The following is a 15,371-nucleotide window of genomic DNA, read 5'->3' as shown; positions in this document are numbered from 1 at the left end:
TCTAGAAACGAGGAAAATTTTGCTGCAAAGTTGGAGCTAAAGTGGCGGGACCTGAATCCCGACGGGAAGACCCAGACGGTTCAGCTCCACCCGAGGTCACGATGCTGGCCACTCCGTCCTGAAATCACACATTTCAAAGAATCTGAGACCCACCGCTCCACTCGGAGAGTACTATCAATACGTCTCGACTTTCCGACGCCTCTCTGCCCTGGTCTCGTTGGTGCCTAACAACAAAATACGCCGGAGTTTCCCCTTGTTTGTTCGTGGTGTGACTGTTATTCCATCCACCGGTGATCACCGTGATCCTGCCGGATTTCCTTCGGTGCCCAGAGCGACGTCCTGCATTCAGCTGCATCTCGTGTTATCTGGCCACAGCTGTCGCCATGTGCCCGTCGCTGCCGATCGAATTGGTTGGCCAAGCCAGGAGCTTTCGTTCCAGACTGCCGGGATCCCGGATGCTAGCTCAATCCTTCCGTCGGCCAGCAGTCGAAATTCTAATAATCGCAGAAGGACGAGACTCGAGACTCGAGGCAACGCGTTGAAACATGAAAAAGAGAGCGGTCCCATCCTTGGCTCTCTTGGCGACCCTTTCCTGCAGGGTTGGTCATGCGTCCAGCCCATCGACTTTATCATTCTATGCCGTTATCATCTCGTCATAAACGCTTGTCGAGTCCGGGCTAGACCTCGCCAAGGCCGGTTTTTACCTAAACTATCTCAAATACGTAAACGGTGGCCTGTGCACCCTGTGATATCTGAACCTTGAAAGCAAGTAGTGGAGAGCACCGCGCTCCCGAGATCGTCTCGACCGAATTCTGCATGAATCCGAATAACGTCGAGGACATCCAGGCTATACGGTGTAGTACGGAGCGGTGGCGACCGAAAAAGCCACCATGGATTGATCAACCATCTCCAAACGGCGAGTATCGGGATCCTTCATACAGCTTGCGTCTTGAGTACAGGGAACATGAAGCTACGGAAAGTGGCGTGCGAATTCGAATTGTCTTGCCATTGATGCCTAATTTCAATTGACCCTGCAACAAGGGTTGGTGATACAAGCAACCCTTGCATGAACTACCACAATAACTCAATGATTATGGCGGGGCACCTCCGGGCGTTGAGCCAGTCGCTGATACTTTACAGCCTCCCGCAAGACCATACCTTCATTCAACTGACTGGTCTCCTTTCTGAAGAGCTCCTGCCACGGTGTCTGACTCTCCGGGAAGTTGTAGCCTCCAGTCGATTCGAGCTTTCCCCTTCTCTTGTTCAGTTCCTCTTCTGAAAGGAGAATATCCACTCGCCGTTTGTTGAGGTCAACACGGAGTCTATCTCCGTCCCGGAGCAGTGCAAGATTTCCCCCGGCCGCTGCCTCGGGACTCGCGTTTAGAATTGACGGTGAGCCGGATGTTCCCGACTGTCGACCATCTCCTATACATGGCAGGGACTTGATCCCCTGTCGCAATAAATGACCCGGAGGATGCATGTTCACAACTTCTGCCGCCCCGGGATATCCCAGTGGACCAGCCCCGCGCATTATTAGAATACTTTTGTCATCAATCGGAGTGGAGGCGTCCTCCAAGCGACTATGAAAATCCTCGGGGCCATCAAAGACTACGACTGCTCCTTCGAACGCATTGGGATCCTGGGGATTTTCCAGGAAATTTTGCCGAAACTGCTCTGATATGACGCAAGTTTTCATGATGGCTGAGTCGAACAAGCTCCCCCGAAGGTGCACGAACCCCGCGTCATTCATTATGGGCTCGTTGTATGGTTTGATGACTCGTCGGTCCCAGCTTTGTTGTCCTTTCACATTCTCGGCTACAGTCTGCCCGTTGCAGGTTAGGACGTCGGGATGTAACTTTCCAGCGTCCAGCAACTCCGCCATGATAGCCGGAAGCCCTCCTGCTCTATAGTATTCCTCACCTAAGAATTCTCCTGCAGGCTGCATATTAAGCAGAAGTGGAATGTGGAATCCAACTTGATCCCAGTCATCCAGTGTGATGTCAACGCCAATATGCTTCGCAATAGCATTGATATGGATCGGGGCATTCGTGCTACCGCCAATGGCAGTGTTTGCAGCGATGACGTTCTCGAAGGCTTCACGCGTCATAATATCGCTTGGCTTCCGGTCGGAGTGCACCATTTCAACGATCTGCAAGCCTGTTTTATAGGCGCATTGCGCTCGTTCACGATAAGGAGCGGGGATTGCAGCGGACCCGGGAAGGGCCATTCCGAGTGCTTCTGCCAGCGCATTCATTGTCGATGCTGTTCCCATCGTATTGCAATGTCCTGCTGACGGTGCTCTTTGAAAATATCAGCCGCCGCTTTTAGATGTATCAACTTTTGGACATACCCTCGGGAGATGTAATCGACCAATCCTTCATCACTCATTTCACCGGCAGCATGCTTCTCTCTTCCCGTCCAGACTACCATACCTGATCCTGCTAGCTCGTTTTTCAGATAACCGTTGATCATCGGTCCCACGTTCATGCAGATGGCAGGAATATTCTTGAACTCACTGTTAGATGACAATCGCAGGTAGAGCAACGACTGAGCTATGCAGCACTTACCATTGTGGCAGCGGCCATCAGACATGCAGGAGTTGTCTTATCGCAACCAGTCAGCAACACCACACCGTCGATTGGATAACCGTGGAGAATTTCCACCAGGCCGAGGTATGATAAATTCCGGTCAATGCATGCAGTTGGCCGCCTTGATGTCTCCTGGATTGGGTGTGTTGGAAATTCAAATGCGATACCGCCAGCGGTTCTGATTCCTTCGCGCACCCTTTTCGCGAGTTCTAAATGATACCGATTGCATGGAGAAATATCCGAGCCAGTTTGCGCGATTCCGATGATTGGCTTCCCAGCCATGAGCTCTTCTCTTGTCACGCCATAGTTGAGGTACCGCTCAATATACAAAGCTGTCATCCCCGCATCGCCTGAGTTGAACCAATGGGTCGACCGTAGCTTTCGGCCAGCACCCAGTGCACCGGAGAGCGAAGATGTCTTTTTCGCCGAAGCGCGTACTTTCTCCAGCTCCAGGGTTCGCTTCCGGAGGGCTTCTAATTCCTTGTCGAGGTCTTCGATGTTGACCGCTCCTTGGCTGCCGGCCGGACCGCAGGCGCAGCCTTCGCATTTTGATTCGCAAGGCATGATGGGAGTAAGTGTCACCTGTCGCGCTCTGCCCTTTTTTAGCACCCTGCTTTTAAATCACATATATCTCGGTTCTGGTAGGTGAAGTGCTACCTTATATGGCGATCGCGTGTACCGGCTAAACGTGTATGTGGTGGGGTTGCAGCCGAAACGACCGGCGAATGTCCGATGGGATGAAAGCCGCGTCCCGAGTGTTCGCTGTCTCGCGCCGAAAAATCGACTAAACAGGGAAGGAAGATGCTTTAAATAACCGGAAGCTCAGTGGCTAATAATTCTTCACCTCCCCAATCCCACCGTTCCCACTCTTTCCCATCAGCTCTCGGCTCGGGTTGGTGCAGACACATGGGTGAGGTTCCGACCCAGCCCCGATTTGCGGTTCAATACCCCACGCCACTCCATGGCTCTGGAGAAGAGCGTGGGGGTCACTTTACAGTGCCAGTCTGACTACTATATGAGTACCAGGCGTCAGAACAGGAAGGCAGGGCATGACATTCCACGATCATGCTTCGATTTGTACGAGTACACACCTAACCTTTGCACCTTCTTGTTGAGCCTAGGTGCAGGATCCTCCCAATCTTGAGCCAGTTCACACCAGTCTTCGAGCCTTTTCACGGCTTCTTGACGACCTACTTTCGTATACTGACAAATCCTCAACGATGCAAGCAACGATGCATATACGTATTGGCCCAGTCAGTAGTAATACATCGCATTTTTGTATATCATACCGAATTCCTGACCCCGGAAAGACCACTCTGCTCGAGCTCCTGCCGTCTGGTGCTGCACCGAGGTCATCTTGGTTTGGAATGCAGGGCTGGCTAAGTCGGAATTGGCGGCACGCATTGGAATGCCCTAATACGAAAATTTTCGGTAGAGTTAAGCTCATTCACCTATCAGTCGAGCATCCAATACCATCCAGTATACGTACGAAAAGGAGTGAGTTTGAGACTGGATATGTCGAATATGTATAAGCCCAGGAATAGTGCCACTTGCAGTGCTTGCTTTTGTTTTTTGTGACCGAAACAATCGAGTCATCGTATTCATTCCCGTGTGGAAGCAAAGAATCATGGGCACTTTCGCCACCTCTCCCCACGCGGCTCGTTTCGAGAGATCAACAGAAGCAATTATCAATCCAATCATTGTGTTTCTAATCCATTGACTTCGTTAACTCCTACCTTGGCTACATACTGGGGCGTCCTCTTTACTCCATTCATATCGTTGAAACATGATATCGATGCAGCGTTATTTTCTGCGCACCACATCACACACAAGACCCTCCTGCTGGACAAACCACGCATTCTTCGTCTTCCACTCCTCGCCCGGCTTATGCAGCTGGAACGTGAAATCCCGCAGCAACTGTGGGATGATCTTATGCATCTCGATGAGCGAGATGTTCTTCCCCACGCAGGTCCGAGACCCAGCGCCGAAAGCGAAAAAGCTCTGCTCCATCTGCTTCAGCTTCTCCGGGCTACTCTCCAGCCAGCGCTCCGGGACAAATGATTCAGGGTCCAGGAATACTGTAGGGTCGTGATGCAGAACCCAGGCGTTGATACCAACAGTCGTCCCGGCAGGAATATGCTTCTCACAAACCGTGATTCCACCCTCAGGCACATGGCGTTCTAGAATGAATCCCACGGACGGGTGAAGCCGCATCGCCTCTTTGATGACGGCGCCCAGGTACGGCAAATGAGACATTGATTCCCTGTAAGAGAGAGGGCTGCTCAACTGGCCCAGCCTGTCAGCCTCGTCGATCTCCCCAACGATCTTCTCCATGGTTGTCGGATTCCGAAGCAAGAAATAGATAATCGCCCTAAGCGCAATTGCTGTTGTATCAGAGCCCGCAAAGACATTTGTGGACAGATGCACAATGACATCCCTCGTGCTCATCTTCCCGGGATCAGAATAGTGAATTGCCATCCACCGCGAGAGCATATCCTTCCCTTTCTCCAGATCGCCCTTCTCCAGTTCCCCATCCCGCGTCAGGGATGTCCGCGAATTCACCTGCTTCAGCGTAAACTGCAGCACCTGGTTCCAGCTCTCCATGCTGGGGAAGAGAATCGGCATAAGTGGATTCCCTAGTAGGATCTTATGGGCTTCGGGAACCTGCCCACATAGACTAGCATACGCTAATATTCCCTGGATCCCACTCATCATGTCGTCAACATCGCGGCCTTCCTGTAGAAACCCCAATTTCTTCGCAAAGGTGAATTCGCCCACTACGTCGAAGGCATAGTACTGTAACCAGGTCCCTAGATCAATCGGTCGCTGCTTATCCGCGAAGTCCTGCAGTCGAGAACGGAAAATCTCTGTGCACGAGTCGACGGCAGGCTCAAGCTCAAGAAGCGAAGTCATGCTGTATGCATTCGCGACAGGCCGCTTCTGGTCTCGGTGAAATTGCTCGTCGCGGGTAGAAAAGAGGTTCATTTGCGGTGCCTTATTCCAGGATATACATTGGATAGGGTAGAACCCTGTCTATAAGTCGCACAGTTGTTCGAGTCAGTTGCCATCGAATCAAACGGTGCGGTGTCTTGGGCAGTCTGCATTACCTTCGTGAAACCTTTATTCAATCCATATATTACCGGTATTGCAGCCGGATCGGCGACAGAAACATGGCGAGGGCCGATACGCACGAGCGGGCCATGTTTTTGATGAAGCTCAACTTCTGTGCGATGATGGTCCCCCTTCCACACGCTATGGAGCTTCCAGAGCCGTGTAAACTTTGCAAGAGTTGGCCCTGGGATCCCAGATAGTCCCCCTCCGAACCTCCTCCAGAGGAGTCGGAGGGTAATCATGCCTACAAGGACAAAGAGGATGTTGGGCTGGAAAGCGCCGAGGATGGATTTATGAAGCATGACGCAAAATCGTACAACAGGTCATCAACCTGGGAAGAGGAAAAGCAGCGGGGCGAGTAACTCGATTTTTAAACCAAGAGACACGCAGCTCCTTCTGGGATACCCATGCTAAGGGCAGACCTGCGATTAATATAAGAAATCCCTCCATCTGGACCACACAACACCTCATCGGACCGAAAAGCCCAGCTGATCACCATGCAGCTTCCGATGTTTAAACCCGATACTAATGTAAGCCAGATGGACAGGATTAGCAATTCTCAACGACCATTCGACACACTGCTTGACGCGCAGTTGCCAACACAGCATCAGCACCTGCGAGGAAAGCGGGGTTGTGTAGTCTGGGCCTGCGGGGAGAAATCAGTGCTTGAGCCCTAGATTAGATGATAGTCTGTGCAGTATTGCCTACTCCAGAGGTACCATTGCGTCCTCGAGGTAAAGTACACTTCCGATGTTTGCTTTGCTGGCCAATGTGCAGCTCTGGATTACATCCAAGCTAACTTTGTTGCTTCCGACTTGCTATCCGAAATGTCTATCTTTGGGGCCCATCTTGCCTCTTTGGGGCTTGTATGGGAGGGGTTTAGGTTCGGTTCTTGGTGATGGTTTGTCCTATTAGGAAGTTGATTGGGCGTGATAGACAATGATATTGCTGCTTCGTGGTTGAATTCGGAAGAGAGTTGATATCCGGGGAATATGGGGCATTCCCGATAGTGGAGTTCCCCCGCACGAGAAGAATACGTACGATGGTTACTGTTGGGGTCTAACTTTTGGGCACGAGAATCAACGATTCCAGTGAGCATAATTATGCATACAATACTGCATTGTCAGAATTGAGGGGAGTGAAGCCCATCTGATATTCGCCCGAACAGCCCAAACGCCTGCGATGCCGGAGGTGAGTGTGTCATGTGTATCTAGATCTATCATGTCGTGGAAGAATGCCCTAGTAGACAGGAAAACACTCGGGAAATGGTATCAAGTACAAAAAAAGAACAGAACGACAAATGCCAAAACTGGTGATAGATCGATCACTGGGTGGCGCACTGCGCTCCGCCTTCCTCTTCGTCGTCATCTTCCCATGCATCTCCTCCAGAAGGGTCCTGAGACCCGAAGTCATCGATGTTCGCCTTGGCCTCGTATTCGACATCATCCACTGTCTCTGCTTCGATGCGAGCGTCGGGCCCGGGTAGCATCTCCTTCAGCCTTTCAAGAACTGCCGCGCTGGGCTTCCATTTCTCGTCGGGGAATTTGATGTTGACAAGTAAATACAAGTCGCCGCGGGAGTCCGAACGCTTGATCGGCATTCCTTCGCCAGGTACCTTGAGAACTTGGCCTGGAGAAAGGATCTGTCCCGGCGTCTTGGGATGTTGGAGTTCGATTCCGCGTCCATCGAGGTGTTTGATTACCACGCGAGAAAAGCCGGTCAATGATTCGGCCAATGTAACGTCGATTGTTGCCTTGAGATCCGCACCGGCGCGTGTGAATACCGGGTGTTCTTCTTGTTCGAGCTGGAAAACGATGTCCCCAGGCTCTTGGCCAGGGACTTGGTCCGCCTCGCCTTCTAGCACAATCCGATCACCATCCCTGTGAAAGGTCAGTATTGCTTATATTATTCAGGCAGAATGTACTCACTTCGCTCCGCGGGGAATGTAAATCTCCAGAATCTTCTTCTCCTCGTTCGTTTTCTTGCCCTTGCACTTCTTGCACTTGTCTTTGGTGGCGAAGAACTGGCCGTCACCGTTGCAGGTTGTGCAGACAGCAGTGGACTTGGTCAAGAACTGACCCATACGAGTGAGAACCTCCCGGAAACCTATATGACAAGAATATGTTAGTCCAGTGTTCTCCAGCGCCAAGAAAATCGATTCCATACCTTGCCCCTCACAAGTAGAGCATTTCTTCGCTGTCGCCTTCTCCTTGCCACCCTTACCCTTGCAAAGACTGCAGATCACGTTCTTGGTGCTCGCAAATTTGGTTGTCTTCCCCTTATACAAATCCTCCAAGCTGATCTCGTACTTTTGCTCCTCGTCCGGGCTCTGTCGCGGCCGCGGCATACCACCCATACCTGGCATACCACCACCCATGCCGCCCATGCCTCCCATCCCGAACATCTGGGCAAGTATATCATCAAGATCGGGTCCTCCATTCATTCCCGGTTCACCTGAACCGTTGAAAGCACCCATGCCATGTGTATCGTAGAGGTGTCGCTTGTCATCATCGCTCAGGATTTCGTAGGCTTGCTGGACGTCCTTGAATCGGATGGACGCAGCTTCGCGCTCCTCTTCTGGGACCTTATCGGGATGGTTTGCTAGGGCGGCCTATTGTTACTAGGTGTTAGTTATTTGTTTTCCGAGATCTGGGGGTCAGGTTGGTTGTACTTTGCGATAAGCCTTGCGGATCTCATCTCCGTTTGCGTCGCGCGAGATTTGTAGGACCTCTGTTGTTTCGCACGTCTATTAGCTTATTGGTATTGAATGTACCTAATAATTTAAAAGGCTAAGTACCGTAGAGGTCGACCACTGTTTCGGCCACTGGGGAATCTCAGTTAGCAGTCATTCGAAGCATAGTTTGTTGTGGAAAGCATACTTGCAGGGGTTTCAGAAGAACCCGATGAAAAGGGTACAAAGGGGTATCAGTTAACAATACTAGGACAACCAATAAGCTATAATAACAAGGGCTGTGATGGCTTTGACTGTGTTGTGATCAGAAAGAACTGAATCCACCCCAGCCCGAAAATTCCGCCTTATCTTTTCTGCTTCTTTTCCTTCTCCGACTTCCACGCCGCCTCCAGATTTGTTCTCCCGACAGTCACTTTCCCCGGCTATAATCGGCCAATCAACCATTCTCTATTTGCACATTTGTTTAGGTTTAAAGACTTCATACTTGATGCGATGAGAACCCTGCGCTCTGGGCTTCTTGCCCGCCGGTCGTGGGTTTGTATGCAATGCCGTCAAGCCAGTTCAGCACCATCCGCTGCGGCGTCGCATAACAAAAAGACGAAACTCCCCGATTTCCCAGCAAGAACGCGATTTGCGCCGTCGCCGACTGGATACCTCCATTTAGGGTCCCTCCGTACCGCCTTATTCAATTATCTGCTGGCCAAGCGCACGGGTGGTCAGTTCCTGCTGCGAATTGAAGATACGGATCAGGTGCGATGAGAGCGCGACAATTTGCGAAATGCGGAACGCTGATGGATTGGGTTAATTAGAAACGGACGATTCCTGGCGCGGAACAGCGACTGTATGATGATCTCCAATGGGCTGGGTTACAATGGGATGAAGGTTAGCAGAACGCAGTTGCTTGCAGCTTGTTGTGGGATGGCATGATCGCTGACTGGAGTTGAATTGGGTGCTTGCAGGTCCTGTTGTAGGAGGTTCTTTTGGTCCTTATAGACAAGTGAGTTGCCATGAAGTTTAAGTGTGTGAGAAAATGGCTAATATGCGATGTTATAGTCCGAACGTACCGAAATTTATCGCACTCACACCCATGGCTTGATCAACGGCGGCCATGCGTATCGATGCTTTTGCTCCGCCGAGCGCCTTGACACCCACGCAAGACACCGTAGCCAGGCGGGCCTTGCTCCGGGTTACGATAGAAAATGTGCAGAACTATCGCTGGAGGAGTCGGAAGAACGAGCAGCAAAGGGGGAGTCGCACGTTGTTCGATTAAAGGTTGAAGGGTATCCTGCGTTCGAGGACCTGGTGTACGGCAAGACGGGGCAAAACCGCTCGCCCAACAAGTTGGATCTTATTGAGCGTGTTTATGATGACCCAATTCTGCTCAAGTCCGACGGACACCCGACCTACCATTTGGCCAACGTCGTGGATGACCATCTCATGGAAGTCACCCACGTCATTCGGGGCACGGTGCGTGCTTCTTTCTTAAACAACGCAACAAAGCCATAAATTGCTGACGCCATCTTCTATACAGGAATGGATGCCTTCAACCCCTCTGCATGTTGCGTTATACAATGCATTCAATTGGACACCACCTCGCTTCGGACATGTACCTCTGCTCGTGGACAAGTCCGGACAAAAGCTCAGCAAGCGCAATGCCGACATCGATCTTACGTTTTTCAAAGACAAGCAAGGAGTTTTCCCAGCGACCCTAGTGAACTTTGCTGCTCTTTTAGGGTGGTCACATACGCAAAAGTCCGATGTCTTTGACCTTGAGGAGCTCCAGAATATTGTCAGTCTTTAGCATAATCCGTTTATACGCTACCTCAAGCTAACTTCGAATCTAGTTCAACCTCAAGATCACCCGCGGTAACACGGTTGTCGCCTTTGACAAGCTCTGGTTCCTCCAAAAGGCGCACGCCCAACGGTTTGCCGCCAATGATGGTCTTGAGTTCAATGATATGGTTTCGGCCGTATCGAAAGAGGTTGAGTCTACAACATCACCAGAACAGCTATCTAGCATCCTTCGATCTCGACCTCTATCCGACCTCGTCACTGCTCTCCTCAAAGCAGACGCTAAGTCCTTCACGAACGCGCATGAATTCATTGCTCGCAACTCCACGTTCTTCACCCCAGCCGTCTCTCGTCCCCCGTATACACCCATAAGTTCCGACATTCCCATCTTATCTCTCCACACCGCATCTGCGGCTCTCGCTCTCGTCCCGAACTCCCATTGGGCCATAGAAACCCATAAATTCAACATTTCGTCGTACGACGGCGCGAGCACTATCCTAGAGAGCACACCTCCGACGGAGGGCGCCGACCCCGAAAAGGCCCGCGTCGCTGCAGACAAGAAATTCAAGAAGGAGCTGTATCATTATCTCCGCTGGGCGTTGTCGGCAGGTGCCCCAGGTCCTGGGATTCCGGAGACTATGATAATTCTAGGACGGGAGGAGACTGTCAGGCGGTTAGCTGAAGCGAGGGAATTGACGAGAGAAGCTGATTCCGGCCTCTCGCCTGTTGCTGCTAGACGAGCAAAGGAGAGGGGGGCAAAGGCTAAGCAATCAGTGCCGGATGAGGCGGGCCAGGATCGCTCGTGGATGGGGTCTCTTGCTCCACGAGGGTAAGCCAAAAGTCATGACCGGACTGTACGATAGAGTGTATTTTTTTACTAAGACCGGGCTCCTGGTTATCCATCACTGTATTAATATAAGATTAACTGTGTCTAACTCCTCTAAATCCGCTCGGGCTTTACCCTACCTTAATTCCGCGATACCCGTTATTCCTTCCAACCATGGCGGTTATAAAGCAAGCATACTAACATACCAGAGGTCTCGATATCACAATTTACACATTCACACCATGGCTACTAGCGAACATCTGGCAGCAGTCCTCACCGAAAAAGGCGGCCCCTTCGTGGTTCAGCCCCGTCCGACACTCGAGCCCGGCCCTGGGGAACTCCTCATCGAAGCCAAAGCGATTGCCGCGAACCCAGTCGACTACTCCCAGCGTGATAGGGGATTCCCTCCCATTCCCAGCTACCCAACCGTCATCGGTTCAGACGTCGCCGGGGTTGTTGTCAAGACTGGACCCGATGTACCGGACAGTGCTCCCAAGCCAGGTACCCGCGTCACGGCATTCGCCAGCTCGTTCTTTAAGGATGGTCTCGCGCAATACGGCGGCTTTCAAAAGCTAGTCCTCGCTAGCCATGAGGGTGTCGTGCCGCTACCTGAGAACATCTCCTTCGAAGAGGGCGCTGTCTTTCCTCTGGCTGTTCTGGCTGCGCTCTCTGGGTTTACTACGATCGATATCTCACTTGACACCAGGTATACGCCGGAGGACAAGAAGGGAATCCTGGTCTGGGGCGGTGCTAGCAGTGTCGGAACCATCGCAGTTCAATTCGCCAGGCAGCTTGGCTTTACCGTCTATGCTACCGCTAGCGAGAGGAATATGGGATATCTGGAGTCCCTGGGTGCTCATCGAGTCTTCGACTACAGGGCCGGGGACGTTGTACGGCAGATTGTGGCTGCGGTTAAACAGGACGGTGTCACCTTGACTGAGGCACAGTGTGCTGCTGGGGAGGACTCACTGCTGTCGATCTTGGATGTCGTGAAAGAGACAAAGGGAGACGGCCAGGGAATGGTTGGACACGCGCCTCCATTGCTGCCTGGTGCTCCCTCGTTGGAGGGCGTCGAGGTCAGGTTCTCTATGCCGCCCATGGATCCCGATGCTAGAGCACAGCATATTAGCCAGGCGTTCCAAGGCTGGCTTGCACCGGGCCTTGTAGCAGGCACTGTGGTTCCAAGTCCGCGTGTAGAGATTGTGGATGGCGGATTGGAGGGACTGAACTCTGCGCTGGATACTTTGAAGCAGGGGGTCAGCGCAACCAAACTTGTTGTCCGAGTTTGACTTTGGACATGGTTCTGTCTGGTTCTCTGTAGGAGCACATCTGGGCAAGAGCTTCAATGGCCTCCTATGTTCAAACTGAGGGACGGTCGATAATTTTCTGAATAATGACTTCTCTGTCTTACTGTTTACTGCTAGTTTATCCCTAGAATCCGTCTCTAGTTACAATGGAGCCCTCTAGTATGGGTAGCTTTGTCAAACTCCCAGCAGAGCTCAGGGTACTGATCTGGGAGAAGTTGCTGTCAGAAGGCAACACCTCCATCATGGCGACAAGCCGAGCTATCTATGAAGATATCGGTTATACGCAAACGCCATCGCCATTCACGATCCTATTTCTGAGTCTTTTGATAAGAGTAGTCCTGGTGATAACTTTCTACAATCTATTCTATTCCATATTTTCTTTTTAATTTGATATTCAATTCAAGAGGATATATAACCATTGTACATCAGAGTCCTACTCCATTCCCATTCCTAACATGTCCACCGTCGGCGGCTGCCCACTTACCCAATTTCCCAGTATCGCAGACATATTCTCCGCCTCGGAGTAAGTAAACTGATCCAGCATATCTACTTCAGCCGATAAGTAGTCCTGCAGCGACCCAGGATCGAAAAGAGATATATTTCCCGTATCGTTGAGCAAGAGCAAAGAGTCGTCCTGGGCATTGTACGTCCCCAAAAACGAGTTCCTACTCTCAACAAGTCTGCGCGCAACACGTGCGAGTATGGTGCAAATTTGGTACAGGCGGCCGCAGGCCTTGGACGTGTCCTTTGTTGGGTAGAGCGTGCGGACGACGTCTTCAAGGAGTTTTGTGTCTTCGGTGCTGCTAGCTGCGATTGCATGCAGAAATATGACGATGAACGGGGTGAAAGACGCGTAGAGCATCAACCTTTTTGGGCCTCATGTTAACAGACATCTAACTAGTTATGCTTGAATCCGGGTTAGTTAGGGCTTACCAATTCGCGTAGTCGCGCACAGATACATATTCTGAATCAATGCACATCGGAAAGAATCCGAGGTGGGTTTCTAAAGCTGAGCGTGCGGCTCTAAAACATTGCGAGGTTATTTCTGGGGTGGTTGGTGACGTTGACGATCCTCGCAATAATGATGTGAGGATGGAGTAGTACGTGACGTCCCACGTCCGCTGAGACATCTGTAAGATGGCAGGATCTTTTAATTTTACGTTACTGAAATCCACCTTCGGGGTTGTTAGTAACCAGATCGTCAGGTGAGGTTGCATGGAACATACTTGGTACAGCTGCTGATGCCACTGGTGTAGCTCCTGGGCTAGTTCGTTGATACTATGAATGCGAACCTCAGGAGCCAGCTTCAGAGCCGCCGCCGAGTAAACACGGTCATAAATCTGGCCTTGCAATCTGCCCAGCGAAAGGAAAGCAATCCACCCTTCATCCCAGGCCCTTGTTGCTAGGTCGCCAGTACAGGCTGGGTAGGGAACATCAATGTCGTAGTCCTGTATGCAAGATGCCCGTCCAAGGAGTAGTGACATGTTTTTATCGAGGAGATACACTGTCCAAAACAGTCTGCAAATATTCGCTGCCACGTCGGCTTTTTGATTTTGGTATGTGATAGACCGGTGATAGCCAAGCATGAGACAATGTCTAGATGCCACTGAAATAAGGGTCGAGGACAACAACACGTTCGCTTCATCTTGGGCCTTGATACCCTAGAATTATCGCAAGATGGTAAGCCAATTAACTTTACTTTTAATGTGTCATTAAGCTTTCGCCGTCCCGTCAAGACCACTTACTGCCAATAGCAAAGAGAGGGTGTTCTCAAAGCTAGGGACTACGAGAATCTCATATGTTTCGACACCGGCTTTGAGATTCTTCTCACAAGTTTCCACATGTGGAGATAAGTCATATTTCTCCGCCAATGGGTCCTTGAAGCTGATAAATTCCTTGAGCAGATACAACAAAACACCATGCATTGCTGTAACATGCCCGACGGATAGAGCCTCTGTCGGGAAATACACTTTCCGAAACAAGTCCTCAATCAGATTTAGGTCGTTCACCGGTCGGGATAAGAGAAAGTAAGGAGTTCGGACTGCAGACGTTAGCCCTAAATCAAGCTCCCACGCCTGAGAGTAGTAGTAGTGTGTAAATCACGGCTTACCCTTGAAAGACCGCACAATATCGGCAACAATTGCGGAAGGCACAAGCTTCATCGCCGGCATTGATCGAAAGGCATTGCTTTGCAAAAACTGGAAGTCTTCCAAAGTAGTCGAGGGTTGAAGCAGTGACTTCAGGTCATCGAAAGATGCGGTTAGTCTGTCCTGCTCCACTGGGGCCTGGGTAGACGCTGTGAACTGAGCAACCTCGGTTGCATACGCTGACTGGTTTGCAAAGGACGAGGCTCCTTCATATAGCCGCGTAGGACGTGAATCAATGACAATACTTTCTGGCGTTGGTTGGCGACTCTGATCTTTCAATTGATCCTCGATTCGACCAAGGCGTAAATCCAAGCGTTCAATCAAGCCCTCCCTAAGATAATGAGTTTCTTATAACGAAGACAAGATCCCTGAGCTCAAGCCTACAATTTCGTAGATTTATCAGGCTTCACGCGGTTTTCAACCTTGGCGGGTCCCGCCTGTTGGCAAACAATACCGGCCGTGCGACAGTTTGCGCAAGGAGTGGAACGGTCGCAGCGAACCTATGCCCTATTAGGGCCACAGCAACGAACGGGGACCAGGATGTGAATGCCAACCTTGCGGATCCGACATCCGTCACACTGCAGAGAATGTCGTTAGCTGCCAGGTCGGATGCCGTCGCATGAAACACTGCAGAAGTATAGGATAGCGTACTGCTTTGGGGGTCGACGACAGCCGCTGACGTCTATCCTGGATAGTCTCCTCATTCTGAAGGTCGGACATGAGCGGTGGCCAGTGGTGAGTCGAGTCCCAGTCAACCGGAACCTCGGGGCTCATTCTTGGTAGCAAGTGGGAGAGAAGAGTCGAAGCTCTGCAGGTGTTGATGGCCCCCCGCGTCCTCGGGGCCACGGGGTTACGGGGCCCGGCTGCCCGAAGTCACGCCCCGCTCTGCTGAGCACAATCATGATTGGT

General features: G+C 51.3%; 8 protein-coding genes across 8 annotated transcripts; 3 read left to right on the top strand and 5 right to left on the bottom strand.

The window, feature by feature from the left end:
• Nucleotides 1-986: 986 nt before the first annotated feature.
• ASPVEDRAFT_38649 (uncharacterized protein) lies at nucleotides 987-2,659 on the bottom strand. The gene is made up of 3 exons (XM_040811743.1): nucleotides 2,568-2,659; nucleotides 2,351-2,505; nucleotides 987-2,300 (listed from the first exon to the last, which is right to left on the bottom strand). Exons 1-3 carry the CDS (start codon nucleotides 2,568-2,570, stop codon nucleotides 1,085-1,087), a joined length of 1,374 nt encoding a protein of 457 aa, XP_040664945.1. The 5' UTR covers nucleotides 2,571-2,659; the 3' UTR covers nucleotides 987-1,084.
• On the bottom strand, nucleotides 2,413-3,512 carry ASPVEDRAFT_505151 (uncharacterized protein). The gene is made up of 2 exons (XM_040814321.1): nucleotides 3,246-3,512; nucleotides 2,413-3,180 (listed from the first exon to the last, which is right to left on the bottom strand). The coding sequence occupies exon 2, from the start codon at nucleotides 3,150-3,152 to the stop codon at nucleotides 2,553-2,555; it is 600 nt and encodes a 199-aa protein (XP_040664944.1). The 5' UTR covers nucleotides 3,153-3,180; nucleotides 3,246-3,512; the 3' UTR covers nucleotides 2,413-2,552.
• ASPVEDRAFT_505803 (uncharacterized protein) lies at nucleotides 3,386-4,256 on the top strand. The gene is made up of 2 exons (XM_040814333.1): nucleotides 3,386-3,709; nucleotides 3,816-4,256. Exons 1-2 carry the CDS (start codon nucleotides 3,550-3,552, stop codon nucleotides 4,118-4,120), a joined length of 465 nt encoding a protein of 154 aa, XP_040664943.1. The 5' UTR covers nucleotides 3,386-3,549; the 3' UTR covers nucleotides 4,121-4,256.
• On the bottom strand, nucleotides 4,256-6,211 carry ASPVEDRAFT_505587 (cytochrome P450). The gene is made up of 3 exons (XM_040814329.1): nucleotides 5,970-6,211; nucleotides 5,696-5,921; nucleotides 4,256-5,621 (listed from the first exon to the last, which is right to left on the bottom strand). The coding sequence occupies exons 1-3, from the start codon at nucleotides 5,999-6,001 to the stop codon at nucleotides 4,392-4,394; spliced, it is 1,488 nt and encodes a 495-aa protein (XP_040664942.1). The 5' UTR covers nucleotides 6,002-6,211; the 3' UTR covers nucleotides 4,256-4,391.
• A 699-nt stretch (nucleotides 6,212-6,910) lies between these two features.
• Nucleotides 6,911-8,710, bottom strand: ASPVEDRAFT_504962 (putative DnaJ domain protein (Mas5)). Its single transcript, XM_040814316.1, has 6 exons — nucleotides 8,579-8,710; nucleotides 8,497-8,523; nucleotides 8,371-8,429; nucleotides 7,866-8,310; nucleotides 7,628-7,805; nucleotides 6,911-7,579 (listed from the first exon to the last, which is right to left on the bottom strand). Coding segments are annotated over exons 1-6 (1,266 nt in total). The 5' UTR covers nucleotides 8,580-8,710; the 3' UTR covers nucleotides 6,911-7,023.
• Nucleotides 8,711-8,883: 173 nt separating this feature from the next.
• Nucleotides 8,884-11,015, top strand: ASPVEDRAFT_50708 (glutamate--tRNA ligase MSE1; the record flags this gene model as incomplete). The annotated part of the gene is made up of 6 exons (XM_040814350.1): nucleotides 8,884-9,141; nucleotides 9,201-9,273; nucleotides 9,351-9,388; nucleotides 9,445-9,858; nucleotides 9,923-10,180; nucleotides 10,236-11,015. 6 exons carry the CDS (start codon nucleotides 8,884-8,886, stop codon nucleotides 11,013-11,015), a joined length of 1,821 nt encoding a protein of 606 aa, XP_040664940.1.
• Nucleotides 11,016-11,250: 235 nt separating this feature from the next.
• Nucleotides 11,251-12,297, top strand: ASPVEDRAFT_123130 (zinc-binding alcohol dehydrogenase family protein; the record flags this gene model as incomplete). The annotated part of the gene is made up of 1 exon (XM_040806051.1): nucleotides 11,251-12,297. The coding sequence occupies one exon, from the start codon at nucleotides 11,251-11,253 to the stop codon at nucleotides 12,295-12,297; it is 1,047 nt and encodes a 348-aa protein (XP_040664939.1).
• Nucleotides 12,298-12,623: 326 nt separating this feature from the next.
• On the bottom strand, nucleotides 12,624-15,249 carry ASPVEDRAFT_162973 (Zn(II)2Cys6 transcription factor). The gene is made up of 8 exons (XM_040808608.1): nucleotides 15,114-15,249; nucleotides 15,017-15,040; nucleotides 14,847-14,962; nucleotides 14,426-14,793; nucleotides 14,061-14,356; nucleotides 13,542-13,976; nucleotides 13,249-13,490; nucleotides 12,624-13,181 (listed from the first exon to the last, which is right to left on the bottom strand). The coding sequence occupies exons 1-8, from the start codon at nucleotides 15,234-15,236 to the stop codon at nucleotides 12,749-12,751; spliced, it is 2,037 nt and encodes a 678-aa protein (XP_040664938.1). The 5' UTR covers nucleotides 15,237-15,249; the 3' UTR covers nucleotides 12,624-12,748.
• Between the last annotated feature and the right edge of the window lie 122 nt (nucleotides 15,250-15,371).

Source organism: Aspergillus versicolor, assembly GCF_001890125.1.
Source record: "Aspergillus versicolor CBS 583.65 unplaced genomic scaffold ASPVEscaffold_2, whole genome shotgun sequence".
In the NCBI taxonomy this organism is placed as follows: domain Eukaryota; kingdom Fungi; phylum Ascomycota; class Eurotiomycetes; order Eurotiales; family Aspergillaceae; genus Aspergillus; species Aspergillus versicolor.
This window is presented reverse-complemented; position numbering and strand designations above follow the sequence as displayed.